General features: G+C 38.4%; 1 protein-coding gene across 1 annotated transcript in view; it reads left to right on the forward strand.

Moving 5' to 3' along the window:
- spata20 (spermatogenesis associated 20) overlaps positions 1-20,699 on the forward strand; it is a 35,669-nt gene extending 14,970 nt beyond the window's left edge. Inside the window, exons 13-16 of the mRNA XM_026915446.3 lie at positions 3,544-3,752; positions 5,788-5,987; positions 8,335-8,415; positions 20,317-20,699. Coding sequence (XP_026771247.3) covers positions 3,544-3,752; positions 5,788-5,987; positions 8,335-8,415; positions 20,317-20,487 — 661 coding nt within the window. The 3' untranslated portion in view covers positions 20,488-20,699. The remainder of the gene's footprint in view (positions 1-3,543; positions 3,753-5,787; positions 5,988-8,334; positions 8,416-20,316) is intronic.
- The last annotated feature ends 267 nt before the right edge of the window (positions 20,700-20,966 follow it).

Genomic DNA, 20,966 nt, shown 5'->3' on the forward strand with positions numbered 1-20,966 from the left:
TGCTTACTTAAATACTGACTGGAAAGGTTTGATGTAAATTTCACAGTTAAGGAGCAACACCCACTTTGAGCAAGCTACAGAAACAGTATGAAAAAAAGTATAGTTTTCTTTTGAACACAGAGCTCTGCCTGTGAACAGAGGGAACCTGAGGCACATTCTCCTTCACTGTGCAGTGAGACCAACCTGGCTTATGAATGTCTTTGGCTTACTTTATGTAGATGTCACTTTAATAGTATTTTGAATTTCACTACTGGATGCAAAGACATGTCCAAGACAGATGACTAGGTAGCGTCCCTTCTTTCATACATCACTATTCGTCCACGAAAAATAAATCTCAGTTGTTTAAATATAATTTGAATATGACAAAACAAATGGAGGTCACGCCAAGCACTAGACCTCCTCTTTGCTTTCTTATAACAGAGTTTTATCTTCAGTCTGTATAATTTCTCCCACACTACAGTGCCACCTCAGTGGACATGCCTGAGAACTGTGGTTGAAAGGTTCCTGATATATTCAGTTAAATCAACAAAGTGCTCCAAAGAATATTATTAGATATCTGGCTTTGTTATTCAAGTGCACCTCTACAGATCTTACCAATATCAAAGTTCTGTAGATGTCCTTGTATAATTTATTATCAAGAAATTCGACCTTGAAATGTTCTTTTCCTATAAATGTGAAGTTTATTTTCCTACTGTATCTGGAGAAAACTGTTGAATTATGTCTTGGTTTAAAACAAAGGACTCAATATAGTCTATATTCAGATTGACCAGGTGATGTTTTGGTAGATTTGATGTTTTGGTGGATTGAGGAAGTGAGCATCTTTAACTGTGCATGTGGATGATAAAAGTGTTTTTTACAGTCAGCTCCAGAATTAATTCATTCAAAATCTTTCATAAGAATGAGCTCAAACACATGCAATGAGTGATATTTAAAACACACTGCATAACTTAATATAAACAATATTTTGAAACATAAAAGGTTTTCATAAGTGTTTTAGTCTAGAAAACACTAGTTTTAAAATGATTGGCACACCCAAAATTGATATTTGGTGAATCTTCTTCTTAAGAACTGTCGAACAAGATCTAAAAAGGTAATAAAGAAATGATAGACCATACTTATCAAGCTCCTTTATATTCATAGGTTGGATTGCCCTCTTTATTTTAGACCACATGTTTTGATAGGATTCAGATCTGGAGACTGAGATGGATATTGCAAAACACTGATTTCGTGTCCTGTCTCTATTTCTGTGTTGCTTCAGTATGTTTGGGATCATTATCTTGGTCTGTCTGGCTGAGTCTTAACCTCCTGGCAGAAGTAACCAGGCTGTGGCCTAAAATTTTCTGGTATTAGTGGAAATCATGACGTGATTAATCTTCACAAGAGCCCTTGAACTACTAGCTTCAAAACATCCCAAAAGCATCAAAAATCTAATACATGTGTATCAGCTGCATTTCCTGGTATGTAATCTCCTTTTTTCACCCATCGTGACAATGGTGTGCATGGTCAACATATTTGATTATAACTGTAGCATCAGTAATGCTTGAAGTTCAGTTTTACACCCAGGGAACATGACATAGTCAGCAGACTTCCTGGAGTCTATAAAGGATATGAATTTGTTTGCGTTTTATTTGAAACATTTTTAGGGGTGCCAGTATACATACAGTACAAGTTAGGTGGCAGGTAAGCTTCTTTAATTGCGTTTGAGCCGAAACTATTTTATTCAATCATTTAAGGTGCCATTAATTATGGAGCTGTAATTTTGAATGAGTTACCAAGTAGAATAAAACTAAGCTAATCCTGATATCATTTCATTTTTACTGATTTAAAAATGGGTAACTGTCATGGTGTTCATATGTGTGCTGATCACATTAGACTCTGCTTCAATATCTTAAAGAATTATACCACACATTACACTTTTAGCACATTAGGATCAATGCAGTACTTGAAATTTAGACGACTGCACAGATGGTCCAGGAGAACAGCATGTACAAGAACAAAGAAGCTGTGAATGATCTTGTGCACCAAAGCTCTGCTTCATGAAGTTTAATGATTCAGACATTTCTCTTTCTTCCAAGGACTTTTCATTTTCTTTACAGAAACCAGAAAAGTCAGAGTGGGGCAGCAAGAGTCATATAAAACATAATGATATCCTTTTGAACCTCATGATCTAAGAATTTTTATATTCAATTTGTTTTTTCATAATACTCAACTTAAGCCTGAAGATACACTTTATTACCTCTGGATCTGAAACTGAGCTGTTATGTAAAGACTTTAGGACCCATGCTGTTAACTAAAGGACACTGCAGTCCACAAGAGTCCACACTAACCAAAATATTTCATCAGCTTTGCTATATATACAGAACTATGCAAAAGTCTTAGGCACCCTATTTTTTTAGTACTTTTTTTTTTTATTTTATGACTTCTACATTACTGATTCAGTACAAAACATTTTAGATTTCCAAACATTAGTTTTCCAGCACGAAATTAAATGTTATAGAAAAATGTTTGTATGTCAGTAAAGAAAGCAGCATTTTACAAAAGAGACACTTTTCTGCCAAAAAAAACATGAACAATGAAGGCTCCTGGGTTTTGCTGCAAAAATAAGAAGCAAGTGTGACAGTTAAAGTCTCCAGAAGAACTGTGGCTGGTTCTGCAAGATGCTCAGTAACACTTACAGCTCATTTCCTTATAAAACTGCACTAATTGTACCTGAGACTAAGGAGGATCGTCACACCAAATACTGACTTTGTTTCATTTATTACTGTTTACAGCTCTTTATAGTATTTTTTTTAATGTAGAAACATTTAGTTTCATTATTTTTGAAGGCATTTTTGCTCTACAGCATTTCTTTGCCTGCGCTTAAGACTTTTGCACAGTTCTATGTATAGATATAGAGATGTAACACAATGTCACTGTCTGTACCTCTGTCAGTTTAGTGTTACAAATATTCATATCTGTATCTGGATTTGAATTTAAATCTGAACTGGATGTGGACTAAACCAGTTTTTTTTTCTTTTAACACTATTATTTTGTCCCCAGAACCACTGAAAAACACTGGAAAAGAACTCAGTAGAGATGCCAGCACTATCAGCATGGCCTGTGAATTCTGTCTCTCAGTTCCTCAACCTCAGCTACACCACTCAAGTTCATAAATGGTCAACAAGAAATTTAATCTCGTTCACACTACGTTTTTGTATGAATATACTTGCTTCTATTTTCCAAAATCTAAACAAACTAGTTACCTAATTTAATCCACTGCGAGTCTGACCAGGCAGATACTAAGGATGATTGAATAAATGCCATAAATGCGTCGCACAGAGCTGCATGTTCATGTTAAAGAATGTGATCTTTGTTTCACAAGCTTCATATCTGACTGCTCACTCACACCCACATGAAAATATAAATATCCCACTTGTGCAACTTTTTTGTTGCGATAAGAAGTTTTCAAAAAATGTGGAGATACCGATATTATAACTACTATCTTGTTAACTTCTTCTACATGTTTGTAACTGACTGGTAAATTTTCTCTGTCCTTCTCTTTAGTGCCTCACCCATTGCTGGGTTCCTGGATGACTATGCTTTTGTGGTGAGTGGTCTCCTGGACTTGTTTGAAGCTACACACACGGTTCAGTGGCTTCAGTGGGCTGAGGAGCTACAACACAGGCAGGACCAGCTCTTCTGGGATGCCCAGGGAAGTGGCTACTTTAGTAGTGACCCTTCAGACCACACCATACTGCTGTCTCTCAAACAGGGTGAGACAGTACACACTTCCTCTTATATACAGTACATAATCCATGCTGCATAATGGAGATGGAATGAAGTGGAACGAATAGAGTCGATTGCTGGTGATCATAAAAAGATTTGCTTTACCCTCCTGAGCCCTGTGCTGAGTTGTTATGAGCATTTATAATTTATCCCGTTTTGTAATTTGTAATATTACAATGGGATTACTAGGTTCACATTACATTTTTTAATTACATTTTTCTTGGGGATATGAGATTCGTCTTTTAATAGTGATGCATGCTGTCTACCTAATAATTTAGTAATGTCATAAGACTTTTGGTGATGACATTTCTTGCATGAAGTGTAGTCTGTAATGCGGATGGTCTTTCAGATGGGCTGATTGCTGTGGGGGTGCGTGGGAGTATGAGGGAGTGAGTCATTTGGACTGGGTGATGCAGATCTCCTGCTGTCACTCAGTGTTCAGCATCACTCCACTGCATAGCACTCCCATCATTGCCACTGCTGATAGCATGCTAGCACAGTCAGAGGAACCCTTCAGTACTCAGCTACCACCTTTTCTAATGCCCCCCTTCTTACCTCTTATTTTGGTGCTTTCTCTTGCTTTCATCTTTCTTTCATGTTGAATTTTTTTAATTGTTCCTATTTCTTGTACATTTTGTGCCTCAGTTTTTTACAAAAAATGTTATGAGTATTTTCCTCCAGCTACTTTTGGGCAAAAAAACAAAATTGCTGATGGGTATTAGAGCCTAGGTTTGATGTCCTGAATGACTCAGTTCCATATTTTGTCACAAGGAATTGGACGTACACGCTGATACTAACACACAGACATGCCACCGTGACTTGGCCTGCGACTAATGGCACTGTGAAAATGACACTGACACCAGCGAGATATGGATGAAGGGAGGCGGGGTCTGATGCCTTTGTTGCGGGTGCTGATAAATTAAAGGGGATGTAAGACGGATTTGTCATCTTTTCTGAGTGACTGCGCCATTATATAGTGATCCCAGCATGTAAAGTTCCATTAGGAGCTGTGTGGAGCTGTAGTGTGTCAGGACATTGTTCCTCCACCACATTGTCACTGGAAGATGGATTACTTCACTGAGCACATGCCAGTCCCTATTTTACGCACTGTCCAAACCCAATCATGTAGAATCTTCTGTTCTCCTTACCAGCAACATAACTATAACTCAGACAGAGTTTTGTTTTATTCCTGTGTATGAGCAACATTTTGGTTGAGGGTTTGTATATTGGTCACAGTTAATGTGTACTAGTTATTCTGCTTACAAAAATATAGTACTGTATAGTTTTCTATTTTATATACTGTCCATGTACTAGATTTATTTGAACAAAAGTAAATATAAAAGCATACAAATATACAGTTTATTCTGAATTGTCTGTTGGTACACCCTCCAGATACTTATTCCTTGAATGTAAACTACATATTGACTCAAAAGTTTGCTTAAAATAGTAGCAAAAAAACTCAAAAAATAATAGTTTAATTGGCATTTCTAAGTATACTTAGATGCTAGTATTTATAAGTAAACTAAGTATACTTTACTATATTTATTATAGTTTTCTCCAACTGTACATTCGTAAGCCAAAATAAAAGATTTTTTTGGCTGCATGAGTAGCATGTGTCATCACGTCTCAAATGAAGAGTGTGTTAATAAAATAATAGCATCTACTTGTGGACTGTGCTGTGTTATATATCAGTCGTCACCTCAGTTCCAGGTGCCACCAGCTCACCCATAGGTCTATCTGCATGAGGTCAGAGCACAGAACACACACACAATCACACAAAGGAGATAAAACCATTCTCACGACTGGTCTCACACTTCACCTGCAATATCAGGCACTTTAAGCCCTGTGCAGCCTGATAAATAGGCAAAGGTCAAATAGATAATTTAAATAATGCATCATTGCAATGACACTTACTTTGCCAAAACAGGGTCATTTACATCAGGGTATGAAAATAGCCCGGTTGTTGTTTGGGGTTTGTCATGGTTACTGTGTGTTTATTCATAGTGATCTCTCTCTTTTCAGATCAGGATGGTGCAGAACCCAGTGCAAACTCCATCTCTGCAATGAACCTGCTGCGCCTCTCCCACCTGACAGGCAAACAAGAGTGGATGCAGCGCTCTCAGCAACTGCTGACCGCCTTCTCTGATAGGCTATTGAAGGTGCCAATTGCCCTGCCCGACATGGTCCGTGGCCTCATGGCACATCACTACACGTTTAAACAGGTAATCAGTGCTGAAGCTGGTGTAGGCTTCACTGACCATGTATACAGCATCACAACTTTATTACCCACAAAGCAATAAAGACTGTTTCCATGTATTGAGAAAAGAATATACAACTTGACTTGTAACACACTTAAAATGAAAGTCTAAGGCCAGTTGTTTAATTATGTCAATAAACCTTCAAATACATAAGGCACATTTAAAACTTTTACAATCTCATCATAAAGGTCTTAGCACGAGACAGCTGTTCTGAGTGGCACAGTGGTGAAGCCGGTAGTGTTGCCATCTCACTGGTTCAGTGTCCTTGGTTCGATTTTGAGCTTACTTTCTGTGTGAACAGTGATGCTTTGATTTTCTCTGGGTTCTCCAGTTTCCTCATGCCGGTGGGTGGACTGGCAACTCTAAATTGACCATAGGTGGGAATGTGTGTACAATTTTGTGTAGATAAATGAATGAATGTTCTTATATAGTTTTCTGCACTGTTTGAATATTGATAAATACAGAGAAAAACGATTCAGCTGTTCATTTAACCACTTAACCATAGAATATTTTCTCTGAAAAAGTAATCTTTAAAGATTAGTTATTATGCAGATTTATAGCTTAAATCTTAAAGTATTGCTTATTATTGATGCCCCTAAAACTTCTTTATAATTGAGTTAAGTAAACAGTTCTTTCTTTCTTTATGTATTTAAACTGTTTTTGTTAAATTACAAAAAAAAAATTGTTCAATTTGATTAAATTATTATTTTTTAAATAAAATTATTATATCACCTGTGTCCTAGAGATGCGATGGTTGGATGGTTGGACAGTTTAACAGTGCTGGAGTATTCCTTTATGAACAAGTTTACATCTGAACTGGGCATTCATTACATTATGAACAAATATATACATATACTGACCAGCCATTAAACCACATTAAAATATTAAAACCAACTGCCTAGGTCCCCCAAAACAGCTCTGACCCCTCGAGGCATGGACTCCACAAGACCTCTGAAGGTGTGCTGTGGTATCTGGCACCAAGACATTAGAAGCAGATCCTTTAAGTCCTGTAAGTTGGGAGGAGGGACCTCCATGGATTGGACCACAGATGCTCAATGGGATTGAGATCTGGGGAATCTGGAGGCCAAGTCAACACAGGGCACGTTATCCTGCTGAAAGAGGCCACAGACATTAGGGAATACCATTGCCATGAAGGGGTGTAACTTGGTCTGCAACAATGTTTAGGTAGGTTGTACGTGTCAAAGTAACATCCACATGAATGCCAGGACCCAAGATTTCCCAGCATTGTCCAGAGCATCACACTGCCTCTGCCGGCTTGTCTTTTTCCCATAGTGCATCTTGGTGCCATCTCTTCCCCAAGTAAGCAACACACACGCACCAGATCTTCCACGTAAAAGAAAGCATGATTCATCAGAACAGGCCACTTTCTTCCATTGCTCCATGGTCCAGTTCTGATACTCTGATGCTAGGCGCACTCGGCGGTGGACAGGGATCAGCATGGGCACTCTAAGAGGTCTGCCGCTACACAGCACCATACGCAGCAAGTTGCAATGAACTGTGTGTCCTTACACCTTTCTATCATATCCAGAATTTACTTTTTCAGCAATTTGTGCTACAGTAGCTCTTCTGTGGGATCGGACCAGACAGGCTAGCCTTCGCTCCCCACATGCATCAGTTAGCCTTGTGAGCCCATGACCCTGTCGCCAGTTCACTGGTTGTCCTTGCTTGGACCACGTTTGGTAGGTACTAACCCCAGCATACCGAGAACACCCCACAAGACCTGCCATTTTGGAGATGCTCTAACCCATCACAGCCATCTAGCCATCACAATTTGGTCCTTGTCAAAGTTGCTCAGACAAATGCTTGCCTATTTTTCCTGCTTCCAGCACATGAACTTGGAGAACTGACTGTTCACTTGCTGCCTAAAGGCTGCCAATGGCTGATTGGTGTACATTATATATATATATATATATAAACACCACAGGCTTGTGACATGTCTTGTCACTTAATTAAATGTGTGAGTATAGTTACTACCTATCCTGGATCAGTGTCACCTCGTGATAAATGAGTGACAGAAAGTACTGAATTGAAACTACACCACGTCAGTTTCCATGTGAAGTAGATCTTTCAAAGTTTCCTCCTTTGCCAAACAGATAAAACTTGTGAAGATGTATCAACCCATCAGAGCTTACCTGGACAGGGGAAGTCATCTGAGGGAGAGAAATAACAAACTGAAGGTCCAGGCAAGGGCAGTCTAAACCTCAGCACACCTGCCCACCTCATTACTGCAACAGACAGACCTAACCCCAATTCATTTCTTTCTTTCTTGTTTTTCTTGCTTTCTTCTTAGATAATCATCTGTGGCCAGCCTGATGCAGAGGACACAGCCAGTCTCATTGCCTGTGTCAACTCCCTCTTTCTTCCCTATAAAGTAAGTCTTCGTTGCTTTTTTTTATTTTCTTTGTAAGGTTGAGGAGAATAACAGAGACAGGTTTTCATAATTATTGACAGCACAGGAGGAAGAACTTGAATAAAAGTAGATATAATCTGATTTAATATCATTTTTAAAAATGAAGTATTTTCCCATGGATGTGTGGGACAGATCAGTTTCGCTGAGATTTGCTCAGGTTGGTCTGTAGTGTCTGTGTAGAGATAAAGTGAGGGGGTGTATAGCAGTTCACCTTTCAGGAGCCTGGCTAGTTGCTTCTCGTTTTACGCCCCGGGCAGGGCAGTGTTCACGCCACCTTAATTGAGCCCCGAGTGGCTAGCACTTGTGGCTACAGTGGCCAGAAGCCTGGATGCCATCCCTCGACCACATGCCCAGTATAGGTTCATAAGCATACTGAATAGGGAGTGTCTTTCAGTAGCCATCATGCTTTCTTTCCAAAGTTGCAAATTTGTCACTTTTTCATTTTGCTGAGCTCCCAAGCTTGTGATGTTGTTATATAACAACATAGTGCCTTTTTTTTTTTTTTTTTGCTTTTTGAATGACAAACTGATCAGAATGCTATGTGAATTAATGCATTGTCAGAGCACTAATGTTAATGAGTGAGCAAAAGCAATCATGCACAAAGGTCAAGTTGATAAATTTCATGCACACTGTAAAGCCAGAGTTGGGACAATAGCTGCACAGTGCAACATGTGCAGAATGATTTGGGAATAATTAGTAAATAACTTGTGGTTACTGTAGGAATAAGCCAGAGGCCTGGCTTTGTGCTTTTTTCTTTAATATAAAGGTCATCATAGCTCAGAGATAGCATTTTCACTCTTTCTGCCCTTTTCCCCAGCTCTGCACATAAGGCCCTTCACTCAGTAGCTGTGACAAAGAGAGCAAACACATGCACACACAGAATAAGCCTGGCCTTTTGGGCTTTTACTGCTACCTAATGTACTCAGGGAGAATCCCCACCAGGGGCGTTCCTTTCTTCATTTACTTCTAATCTGTTTACCCTCCTCGTGGGACTGGAGCTGGCTAGCCAGGGAAATCTAATATTGATATGGATGTCGGTAAAACTTTTTAAGTAGACATTCATCCTCTTTATTAGTGAACAATGAGGTTTAAGAGATAAAATAGATAAAGTAAAGTGCATTAGAGATGTAAAGTAGACAGCTACAGTGTTGAGGAGGAAGATCAGTGGAAGTTAGCCTTGACTGCTTTTGTGCTTCATCATGCTGTCTGAATGGTGTGTGTTGCACTGGTGAGTATCCATGTCCCATCTTTTTACAATGTAGTATCTTAACAGACATGTCCTTGTTAACCTATCTGTGTCACTTAAATGATAAGTGACTCCACACTAAGTTTGAGGTCTGCTATATTCTTGCTGTCTAGCCCTGTTGCACTGAGTTCCCTGCGAGAGTTTTATGAATGATCTGAACTTTCCCATACAGCATGATAGATTAAAAATGACTGTTGTTTTGCCTAGCACTGAATTTAGTGTGTCCTCAGTCAGCCACTGTCTCCAGGTTGTTAACATCAGACCCTGGTTTTGACTTGACTCATAGCTGTCAGTGTTCACTATGTGGGACACAGAGTGTCAGCTCCTATAAGCTGGTTGTGGTGTAGTGACAGAAATACAGAGCTGTCCCCTGTTCCACTGTCCTGCTGCCATCATTCTGATTAGCCTCGTCTGTCTCTGCTGCTCTTGTCACTACTAAACACTCTGACTGTGAGGTATGAAGAAGTTTAAGCTGGTGTTATTATTTTGTTGTTCACATAACCTAAATGGTCACAAATAGTATGAAGACTACAACTCAAATAACCATAAAAGTCAATTTTCTGAGCTCCCCATTCAGATTAGTTCACGCCTCCAAGGTTGCCAGATTTTTCTTGAGTAGAAGCATCAGAGACAGATTTTCTCAGTAGCATCTAGACCACCACCTTTAAACACAAGCACTTACATTAAAAAAAACAAGGATAGAATATGCAGACTGAAGCAGCACATAGTGTTTTTGTCTTTGCTGAGAAATATAATAAGATGTAACATAATAGCAAAAATAAAACTAAAAGAAAGATAATTCACTGATATTGTATATGAATGTGATATGATTCAAATAAAGCATCAAAATAAAAAACAGATGACTAGTATACAGTATTACCAATATATTGCTAACTGAATAGTCCTAATTGTAAGTATCACAATAATCACAGCAAGTTTGGTTTAACAATATTGCTACCACGCTCAGTATTTGCCAACTTATGAAATAACACTTGTTTTGGCACATTGTGCTCTGACATACAATTCTGTGCACAACTAAATCTAGCCATGAGATATTAAATCAAGGCCATGCAATTGCAATATGTGTGTGTGGGGGGGGTGTAGGTTATCACAAAAACATGCCTGCAGTTTAAAGGATAAGCTGACCAAGCACTCATCTGCTATGCTTACAGCTCACTTTATGTTCAGTGATAATTTTATCCATTAAAATATTTGTCCTTGAGTTAAGCATTGTCTCCAATTAAGAGGCCGTCTCCTGTGATGCTCTCTGTGTGAAAAAAGGGGCGATACTTTTAATTAATTAATAGTGAGTCTTTTAGTATTTATGTATTTCACTTTAGTCCCTAGTGTGAATACCGATGTAAAAAAAAACAAAAAACCTCCTCACTATTCTCACGTATGTCTGATACAGCCCATGGTGAGTGAGGAGTGATCTGTTCTTGTTTTGGGTACATATGGACTCAAATAGATCTGTCATCTAGGAGGATACAGAGGTTTCTGTGATTCACCTGGCTCCCAGTCTATTTTTAGTTGCAGTCCACAAATACAGTCTTGTGAAATGCACAGATTTATATTTTGGCCTAAATTCAATTGTACATTCTCATGTGCTCAGAATGTTAACAGGGCTCAGGGTTCCATTGGATTTGATAATGGGGAGACCTCAGACTGTTGCCTAGACACCGCTGAGCATAAGGTTGTGGAAGCTGGCAGTAATGAGTTAGTGATGCTAGTTAAATGGAGATTGAATAGAATTTCATCTGCCCAGGTGATGATAAAGAAATCGGGCAGCCCACGCAGGTGCCTATTCTGCAGACGCTAAGTCTCAGATGGGTCCTGGCCTGAATTGTTTGTTTAATTGACTGAGATATGACCGCCAATCTCATCACGCTGTTGATTGCACAGTTGGAAGACCCTTTTGAAAAATAGATGACTTTCTCTTATTGAGCTGAACCTGCAGGCAAATCATCATCCATACCTTAAATCCCCTGGGCATGGAGCTATTCTCAGAGACCCAGGGAAAATGCTGTTTTATTCTGGTGTCAAGTTGTCTATTGGTGTAGCGCAGTGGCATGACATCTGTGTAGTGCTAAATATTGTTGTTTCGGGATAAAAAAAATACAGAAACCTCTAGCAAGACTTCATGCATACTGTTTGTAAATGGAAACCGATGCCTCATTTAATTCCATGTTGGAAGGGTATGAGCAAGGAAGGATTATTAAAATTACTGATGCTTTTCATGTGCTGAGTCAGCACTAGAATCCAGTGTAATGGAAGTCATTGACTTTAATCAAGGAATCATGGACTGATGGAGTTCTGCAGGGAGTGGCTCCAGATTCTACAGTGCTAGAGCTATTCTCTAAACAATACCCTCAATACATTGTATATTACTGTCATATATTTCCTCACAGGGGAGCTATATGTCAACATACCAATATCTCTGAAATCTAAAAACTCGCACACCTCCTAAAGCAATGGAGTTCTGCTTCCATGTGCAAAATAGGAAATTGAATTTTACAATCAGAAGCCCAGAGATTGTAGTAGATGATATTTTCTCCTCACAAACTGAATTTGGAATACCACTGGATTCTTCAGAACACAAGCAGCTGGGCAGCAGCGACCTGAGATCTTTTATATCACACTGTTGCCAAATTGTCAGGTGGATTATGTCAATGATGGACTAAACTTAAACATAATGGGCTGATCCCAAAACCATTGCAGCACAACTCTCTCTCGCTCTACCGGTTAAGATGAACTGTACAACACTTATGTGGAACTGGACCTCAAACATTATTAAACTAGCATCCCATCTTCCACTATTCCTTTTGTGAAGCCCTGCATTTACATTTTGACATATTAAAATTTGTCTACTTAAATTATAGTCAGCGTACACACCCATGGTAATTTTAGAGACTAAAATGTTTGGCCTAATTACCACCACGGACTTAATCAAGTTAGCACGGATAAGAGTGTAAAATTCCCTCTACGTGCTAATTGCTTGTTCAACCCCAGTGAACTCTTGGCCCAAGTGTACTGAAGTTTTATGAAGCTAAACCTTTAGAGCATTGAGTAAATGTTTTTGATGGAGAGTGCTGAAAATGCATTTTGCTCGATACATTACCCAGCCATATTTGAGAATGCTTTTTAATTTAAATCTAATTATTGTATCATCTGTTCATTCATTTTCAGGCACAGGGTGTAATTGCGAGGAATGAACTACAGTATGAATCCTCAGCCTCCTTAATCTCATCTGTGCTTATTTATTTAATTCAGATTTTCAGCAAGACTTTTGAATCCAGACCAACCCCCACTGAATCAATTTATCACAAATCACAGAGTAGAAAATTAAGATTGATTAAAATTGCTGGGACGAATCTCTCTTTGCTGTGATCAGACTGAGTGTGTGGTGATTACATGGCCGAAGTCTCATGAGAACGGTTCTGATACGCCGAATATTTTGGAAGCAGCACTCTATCTCTCTGATAATGACAGCCAGCTGTTGGCTGCAGTAATCTGACTTCCATGTCCAGAGACAGACAGGGCAAGCTTTCATTTATGACCTGATATTATAGTAACACACATTGAAGTTAGGCTTTATGCCTTTGAAACTTGTAATGCTTATATCCTCTAGACCAGAGGTTCTCTGAGCCACTTTTCTGAGCCATGGACCTCTTTAACTGTAAAATTAATTCCACAGACCACAGATTTGGTTTTTAATGAATGTTAATTAAATGTGTAAATATTTTTTCTAGTTTAGCCATAGAGCTTTCTATTACTGAACTTTCCACTGACAGAGCACATTAGGTCCATGCTGACATTAATTGTTTTTGGGTTATTGAGGTTTGGATTAAAACCATTCAATAAAGTGACCAGTCAAATAGGCTAATAGCTGTAAGATCTTGCTCATAAATAGAACAAATAGGCGCACTGGCTACGCTTCACGGACCCCTGGTGACCCCTTGAGAACCACTGCTCTAGGCCAGGAAAGAGAAAGAAGAACAATGTCAGCTCTGTGTCACAAAAGTATGCATTATAATTATTTCATTAAAATCTACTGGTTAAGAGCAGTCATAGACTAATGTTTTTCTTTTTATTTGTGTGGCTAGGTTGGGCATAAACCAGGCCCATAGGACGTGACGTGCAGGCTTGACTTTTAAGGATGCAAAGAGTGTTAAACTAAATAATTACAGAGATGAATGGATGTGATTCTCTAACAAGACCTGAGAGACATGACAGCAGCCGGAAAGGTTTAGGGTGGAATCCCAAGCAGGAACCAGTGTTAGCAAGAGAAAGAGACCTGATATTTTAGTCAATCAAACACAACCATGCTTAAAGCAGGGCTTACAGACTCAAAAACGACACAAAAAAAGATTTACTAAAACAGAAAGCACCGCTGTTATTTTTCATACTGTTTCATACTCTGAGTAATTCACTAAGAGTGACACAGGTAGTACTACTCAGCCTTTTATAGATGATTGACTCTTATACAATAAAGACACAGAATATCCAGATGTATCTGTTTTAATTGTGTAATTCAAGTTGATATCTGTTCATTATGTAATCTCCTATTTTAAAATTCACATCATAATTCACCATCATTTTCATCAAACTGTTACATTCAATACTCAGTGAAAGGAAGAAGAATCTGTTAAATCAGACCTTCTTAACATCCTCTATAAATATAGTTACATACAATATCACCCCCACTGGAAATATAGATATGATCTATCTAGTTAAAATAAAGAACAAGAACAAGAACACCGTTTACTGTTAGCATTTTTCAGACCAATGTCTACAGTGGAGGAGTTGAGACACTTTTCTTGTATAAGAAAATCTGATGAAATGGTGAAATATGATTGGTCTTCTGTTGTCATGCTTTTATAAAACTGCCTCTGTGCCTAGAAGACTGCTAGCTTGTGAGGTATTCTGCTTTCTTCAGCACTGAATATTAGTTCACTTTGTACTTTGCAACTGTTACAGCCACCATTAACAGCACAGTTAATGGTACATGAAGTCCCTGGAAACTTCCCTGTACGTGCTGTTAAGTGATAGGGAGGCAGCCAGTCAAGCAGCCTCCAAAAGACACGCCCTCCAAAGACACACTTACTGGAAGTCATTACAATGCATACTGTATATCTATTGGACAGTTTGTGACCATTTTTGATGATCATGGCCATCTAAGGTAATGGTATTTTATTTAATTAAGGGCAAAAAAAAAGGCAGGAAAGAGAGATAATATAATTATCTATGTAATCTATATAATTAGAGATTATATGATTAATAATTTAAAAATAATAATGAATAATAATATATTAGTTCATGTTTATTAATGAGTCATTATTAATACTTAAAAACATTTACAGACAATAATGTTAGTTATCATTATTATCATTAGTTAAGATATAATTAATATATCTTAACTAATATATAACTAATATATAAATATAATTATCTTATTCATTTAGTAATGCTTGCTACTGTATTAAGTAATTTTTAAAAAGTAATATAAATATAAAAGCAGTTATGTAAAAGTACTGTAAATGCAACAACAACAACAACAACAACAACAATAATAATAATAATAATAATAATAATAATAATTCTCATCACTGTCATCCTTATCACAAACATTGCAAAGCAAAGCTGAACATGAATCTGTTCACAGGGGCATTTTCTTGAAATGTCAAATCAGTGTCCACATGCACTGCGGAATATTTTGGATTACATTTAATAAGTAAAGTACAAGTACAAGTAATTAAATGTAGCACTATTGACAGAAATATATAAATAATTCAGGTTTAATTGTATTATTATTTATTTATTATCACATTACACAATATATTTAAGTATTTATATATTTATTTATTTAATATAGTCCATAATATTCTTCCATCCACATGTACACAGTGGTTATGTGTTACACACTTTCTCTTACATACACCCACACACACACGCCCATCTCATACTGATCTACAGAGACCCAGGTATCAAGTATCCGAACCTCAGGTGCCTCAGACCATGAGCTTGATTGCTCCTGAAGATTTAAGTGCCGTCTCCCCATCCCTCTTTTTTTTTTGTGTCATCCACTCTCAGATTAAACAGGATCTTTGTCTTTGTTAATTAATGTCATAAAGAGTGGGCTGCATTCTCCACCCACCTATATTTAGAGCCTTTCATTTCCTCAAGTGCCATCTGTTTTCTGACTTTCTGGTGTAAGAAAACAGGTGCAAGGCTTCTGAAAAATATATATCTGCTTTTAGATATCACAGACTTAGAAACATTTTGAGATGCATTTGAGATACATGTTTCTTTAGTTGATGTGTTGTCTAAATAGGTGTATATTAGCAGTGTGCTGCTTTAAGATGCATTTTGATATATTAGACAATAGAATTTTTATTATGAATCGTGAACAATGTTCTGCATGCAGTATACGTTAAAGTATTTGCAGCACAATTCATTTTTACCTAATTTGTCATTGTTTTTCTTTTTTTATATGTATATAGAGAATAGCTCTAAAATTATTTGCTCTGCAGTCTAATTTGACACCGATTTATCAATGATGACAATATTTAATTGCCAAGTTACAAGAGACTCCTTTAATAAATGTTAAATAAACATTTCCTTACAGAAAACAGAATTTCTTTGTTAAATAACAACACTCCATTTGTTATTATTATGTATTTTTTTTAGATTATATAGATCGTCCACCATTCAAGTCCCTGTGAATAAGTTACTATAAAGAAGTGATAATATATTTGAATGAGTGCATTAATATAAACGTATCATTTGAATTACAGCTGGCACTACTGTCAGAGCTGCTGTTACAGAAATTTAATTTAACCTTCTGCCCAGTCAGATTCAGGAATTCAGCAGTGTTGTGGTATAAGATCCTGTTAGTCACTTTATCTTCTATAAAACCAATGAGTTGTAGACCTGCCACTTTGATTGTGAAAGGTCACCTCAGGGAGAAAAAGCATCGACCAGTCGAACTTTAACCGTGGATTTGTGCGAAAGCATTCATTATCCCCAGCAGAGCGTTCCCTCAAGATCTCCTTCTCAAAGGAAAAGGCTGCTTTGCTGCAGTATGAAATCTAGTCAGCAATTAAGAAAATCCCTGGAGAGAGTTGAGTAGTAAAGAGCTAAAGTGGCTGCAAACATCAAAAAGCATCCAGGTCATGGACAGCCCTGTCTAAATATGTTATGGTATGCTGTGTGCCAGGGCAGGAGATCTGTCAAGGGTCACAAATAATACCATTTTATGATGGCAGGCCCCCTTAACTATCTAAAGAACCCTTAAACAACCTTTGTATTTTGTGTTTTGAGTTTTTAGACTCCATGTGGAGTTCAGTACAGCTGTCTGGGATGATCAAGGTTTGGAGAAATTGTGCTGCATGTCAGGCAGAAAAGAAAAAGATACAAAACTCTCTGCTTAAACAGTTAATTTTCTTTTACCTGAGGAAATACCTGATGGGGGATAAATAAGTCTCAGTGACTTTTTTTAGTATCAGGCCAGTGACTTTTTTAGTCTCAGGCTAGTTTTAGTATTTCAGAAACTGAAATTGTAATTTCAGAAACTGATCTCACAACCGTCTCTAGAGTTTACATAGAATGGTGTGAAAAACAACAAACATCCAGTGAGCAGCAGTCCTGTCAGTGAAAATGCCTTGTTGATGAGAGAGCTCAGAGGAGAATGGCCAGACTGGTTTGAGCTATGACAGGAAAGCTATGGTTACTTAAATAACCACTGTTTACAACCGTGCTGAGCAGAAAAGCCTCTCATAACACACAACACATCACACATTGAGGCGGATGGGCTGCAACAGAAGAAGACCACATCACGTTACACTCCTGTCAGCCAAGAACATGAATCTCAGTCTACAGTGGGCACAGGCTCATCAAAAATGGACAGATAAAGATTGAAAAAAATGCTGCCTGGTCTTTTTTGAGATCATATTTTTTACCCCATTATGATGTTTAGTGTGCGAATTAGCTGAAGCTCTTGACTTGTATCTGCAAGATTTTATGCATTGCACTGCTGCCACATGATTGGTTGACTGGATAATTGCATGAATGAGCAGGTGTACAGACGTGGCTTTAAAAGTAGCCGGTGAGTTGGTATTACTGTATTTTATATAATATATTATTATATTTAATGCAGTCCATGCAAATACAATATTTACACATTTATTGAGGTTGCCCCACATGATTGCACATTAGCCTTCTATCTCTGGAGAGGTTAATGGAGACAGTGGAAAGAGGTTGACATGCTCCATGCCTCACGCACTCAGAAATAAACTAACAGCAGATAATGAAATGAGTAATGGCCTTGTGCTCCACCTGTGTGTGCTGACAGCTTCAAGCTCTCTAAAGCAGTTCTAGTCTGCTAAGAGACAAACCTGATGAAATTCCCCAGACTAATCGACTGTGTGTGTGTGTGTGTGTGTGTGTATGTGTGTGTGTGTGTGTGTACGGGAGAATGAGCTGACAGACAGGAAGATGGATATCACAGTGTGATCGTAGTGATGGAAATCATGGGTTAGATAACTCAAGGGAATGGAGGGGCTCTACTAGGTGTTGTGTGTGGAGATCCTGACAGCTTGGAGATGGGAATCACTTTACAAGATAAGCATTAGCGAGAGGTTAGACAGGGAGTGAGGTGTAGGAATGGGGTAGGTTCCAGTTCTCCATCAGTAATGGAAAACTGAATGAGTCATAAGACAATTAAATTGATGGGTATTATTGCATTTGGTTGGTGGTCTTCTGGTTGGTAAGAGAACTGAGATTTAGAACAAATTGAATTATATTTGTTTGGAATTGTTCACATTTAAGGGATTACAGAATTGTTTCTTCCGACTCAAGTTCTTCCCATAACTTCTTTATTATAATTTGGTGAATCACTGACAGGGGTTCATACACCCAGCATATGTTTAAACAAGGGCTTGTGTGAGACACAATGTTTGACCGTCTAAGCAGAGTTATGCAGATCTCTAAGATATGAGGGGAAAGGTCCTCTTCTGTAACCCTAAAGTGTCTCCACACGTTCTGTGTTTGGTCTGCATGTTTTTTTTTTTTTGACGTGCCGCCTTGGTGGAGTGTCATTACACTTTGAGTCTGGCTCCTGACAGCCCATGTGATGTCCCCACACGTCTGACAGGAAGCTGCTCCAGGCTGCTAGCGAGGAGGTCAGGATGTAGAATTCTCCATGGCTTCTGAGTTGCAATAAAGTGAGAATCCTTAACACTAGGCATAAGCTTTGTTGCTTGGGTGACAGAAAAAAACAGCTTTTACAAGGTTGAGTTGTTACCATGACTGTCAAAAGATCACAATATGGAATTTCTTTTCTTGGCCAAGAGAGGTGAACACAAAGCAAAAGGATTTGCTGCTTTATGGCTGACTAGATGCTTCAGCTCACAGGGTATTCTCTCAAGTAACCCCTGTCATATTCTGCAATATGTTTCCATAAGTGGATATGTTTTTTGGGTATTTACTGAAAGAAAGTAGATTTCTCTCCAGTCACTGTCTGCTCCTGGGTGGCTCCAACTTCCTCTCTGTGCCTAAGCATGCTTGTTTCCCTCCTGCTGCTTTTGTATTGGGTAGAAGGTGAATGCCAATAAGTTTTCCCTTCTGTTATAGGAGTGAAAACTCAGTGTGTCTACCCCACTGGCCATCCCTGCTGCTGTGCTAACTGGACCTGCAGCAAAGCATTGACTGTCAGCCAGCCCCCTGACTGGCTTCATCCTTGATTGAGTTATTTCAGGCTTTTCTCTCTCAATAAAAATGGTGGGAAGTGAAGCCACAGAAAGAATCCAAACCTTGAGAATCAATAAAACTGAATTATGAACGGTTGGATTTTATATTGTGTTGTTTAGTAGACCAATGCCACAAAAGCCACATTGTTATATAGTGACTGTATGTTGTCTAGTTAAAACTCATATATTTTCTTAGATGCATCGATAGTTAAAGACAGGTCAGGGTCAACTTTGACTCGGCACTACCTAGATGCCAGGAAGGCCCATATACAAGCACTGACAACTAGAGATGATCCGCTAAAGCCTAGTGCACAGTGAACAATTCTAGCCACAATTTCCCAGTCGTTGACTAATTTTTGTTGACCATTTTTGATTTTCTCGGTGAGGAATGTCTTAGTTTGAAACCCTCTGCAACTACTAGCAAGAACAGTGCTGAGCAACACTCATGAGAGTCCGATAGGAAATCAAATTCTTCTGCTCTCATGTGCAGCACATTCCTGAACCCAGTTGTATATTCCATCTATTTGCGTGGGAGGGTTGAGGGCAAAATGTAAACATGATGATATTGTTTCTATGGTTGTTAGGAACAGCAGAAATAAAAACAAACTTGACATGATTCCTGGCGATGCGTAATATATTTTATTATATTTAGTATTTTTTTTGTACTTTTTTTTGCAGGACAGACAATCCACACTGCCAGCATCTCCCCTGCCAAACCTTTCTCCACATTTTTCTCTTATTTCTCTTGTCACATGATAGACATTTATTACCAACCAGAGGCATATAAAGTCTAGCCCCTCTTATTTCTATTTCTTGAATTCTATGTTGAAGTCCTTTCTTAGTGCTGTTCATCTCTTGTGCTCTCTCCAGGTTCTGATACTGGCAGATGGTAATACAGAAGGTTTCCTCTACCAGAAGCTGCCTGTCCTCTCCTCATTGATTCAGCAAGAGGGTAAAGCCACAGCCTACGTGTGCCGGGACTTCACCTGTGCCTTGCCTGTCACATGCCCACAGGAGCTCAGGAGACTCCTGCTAGAGTAATGACTGATCGTGCTAAAGTGGCATTATAGGTTTTCAGGGAAAGGGAATAGATGCAGTTTGGTGGAGACAGTCACATTTTTTTTTCCATGTGTGTCATAAGGACACTGGTCAAGAAACAGTGGTGAAATACTGAGATTATAATGGGAATATGTGTTCATTAGAAAAACTGCTCTGTATTGCCTTCTCACAATTAAACATACCCTATACCCAAATATTAGCAGAAAGTGCTTTGAGATTTAATAACCAAACCTGGTAAATGCATTGAGTGCCGCAGGGAATATATCAGCTAAATGTACTTAATAAACCAGTATGTTTTCATCAGCTAGTCTATACGATGAAACTGATCCAACTCAAACCCATCCTGCTCGTCCACATTAGATTTCAAGATCAATATTTAAAGCAGTGAAACATACAGTGCATGCATAAACTGAGTTCTAGCTTGAAAGAATACTGAAAAATCTCACTGAGTAGCATTCCTC

This window comes from Pangasianodon hypophthalmus, chromosome 12 (genome assembly GCF_027358585.1).
Source record: "Pangasianodon hypophthalmus isolate fPanHyp1 chromosome 12, fPanHyp1.pri, whole genome shotgun sequence".
NCBI lineage: Eukaryota > Metazoa > Chordata > Actinopteri > Siluriformes > Pangasiidae > Pangasianodon > Pangasianodon hypophthalmus.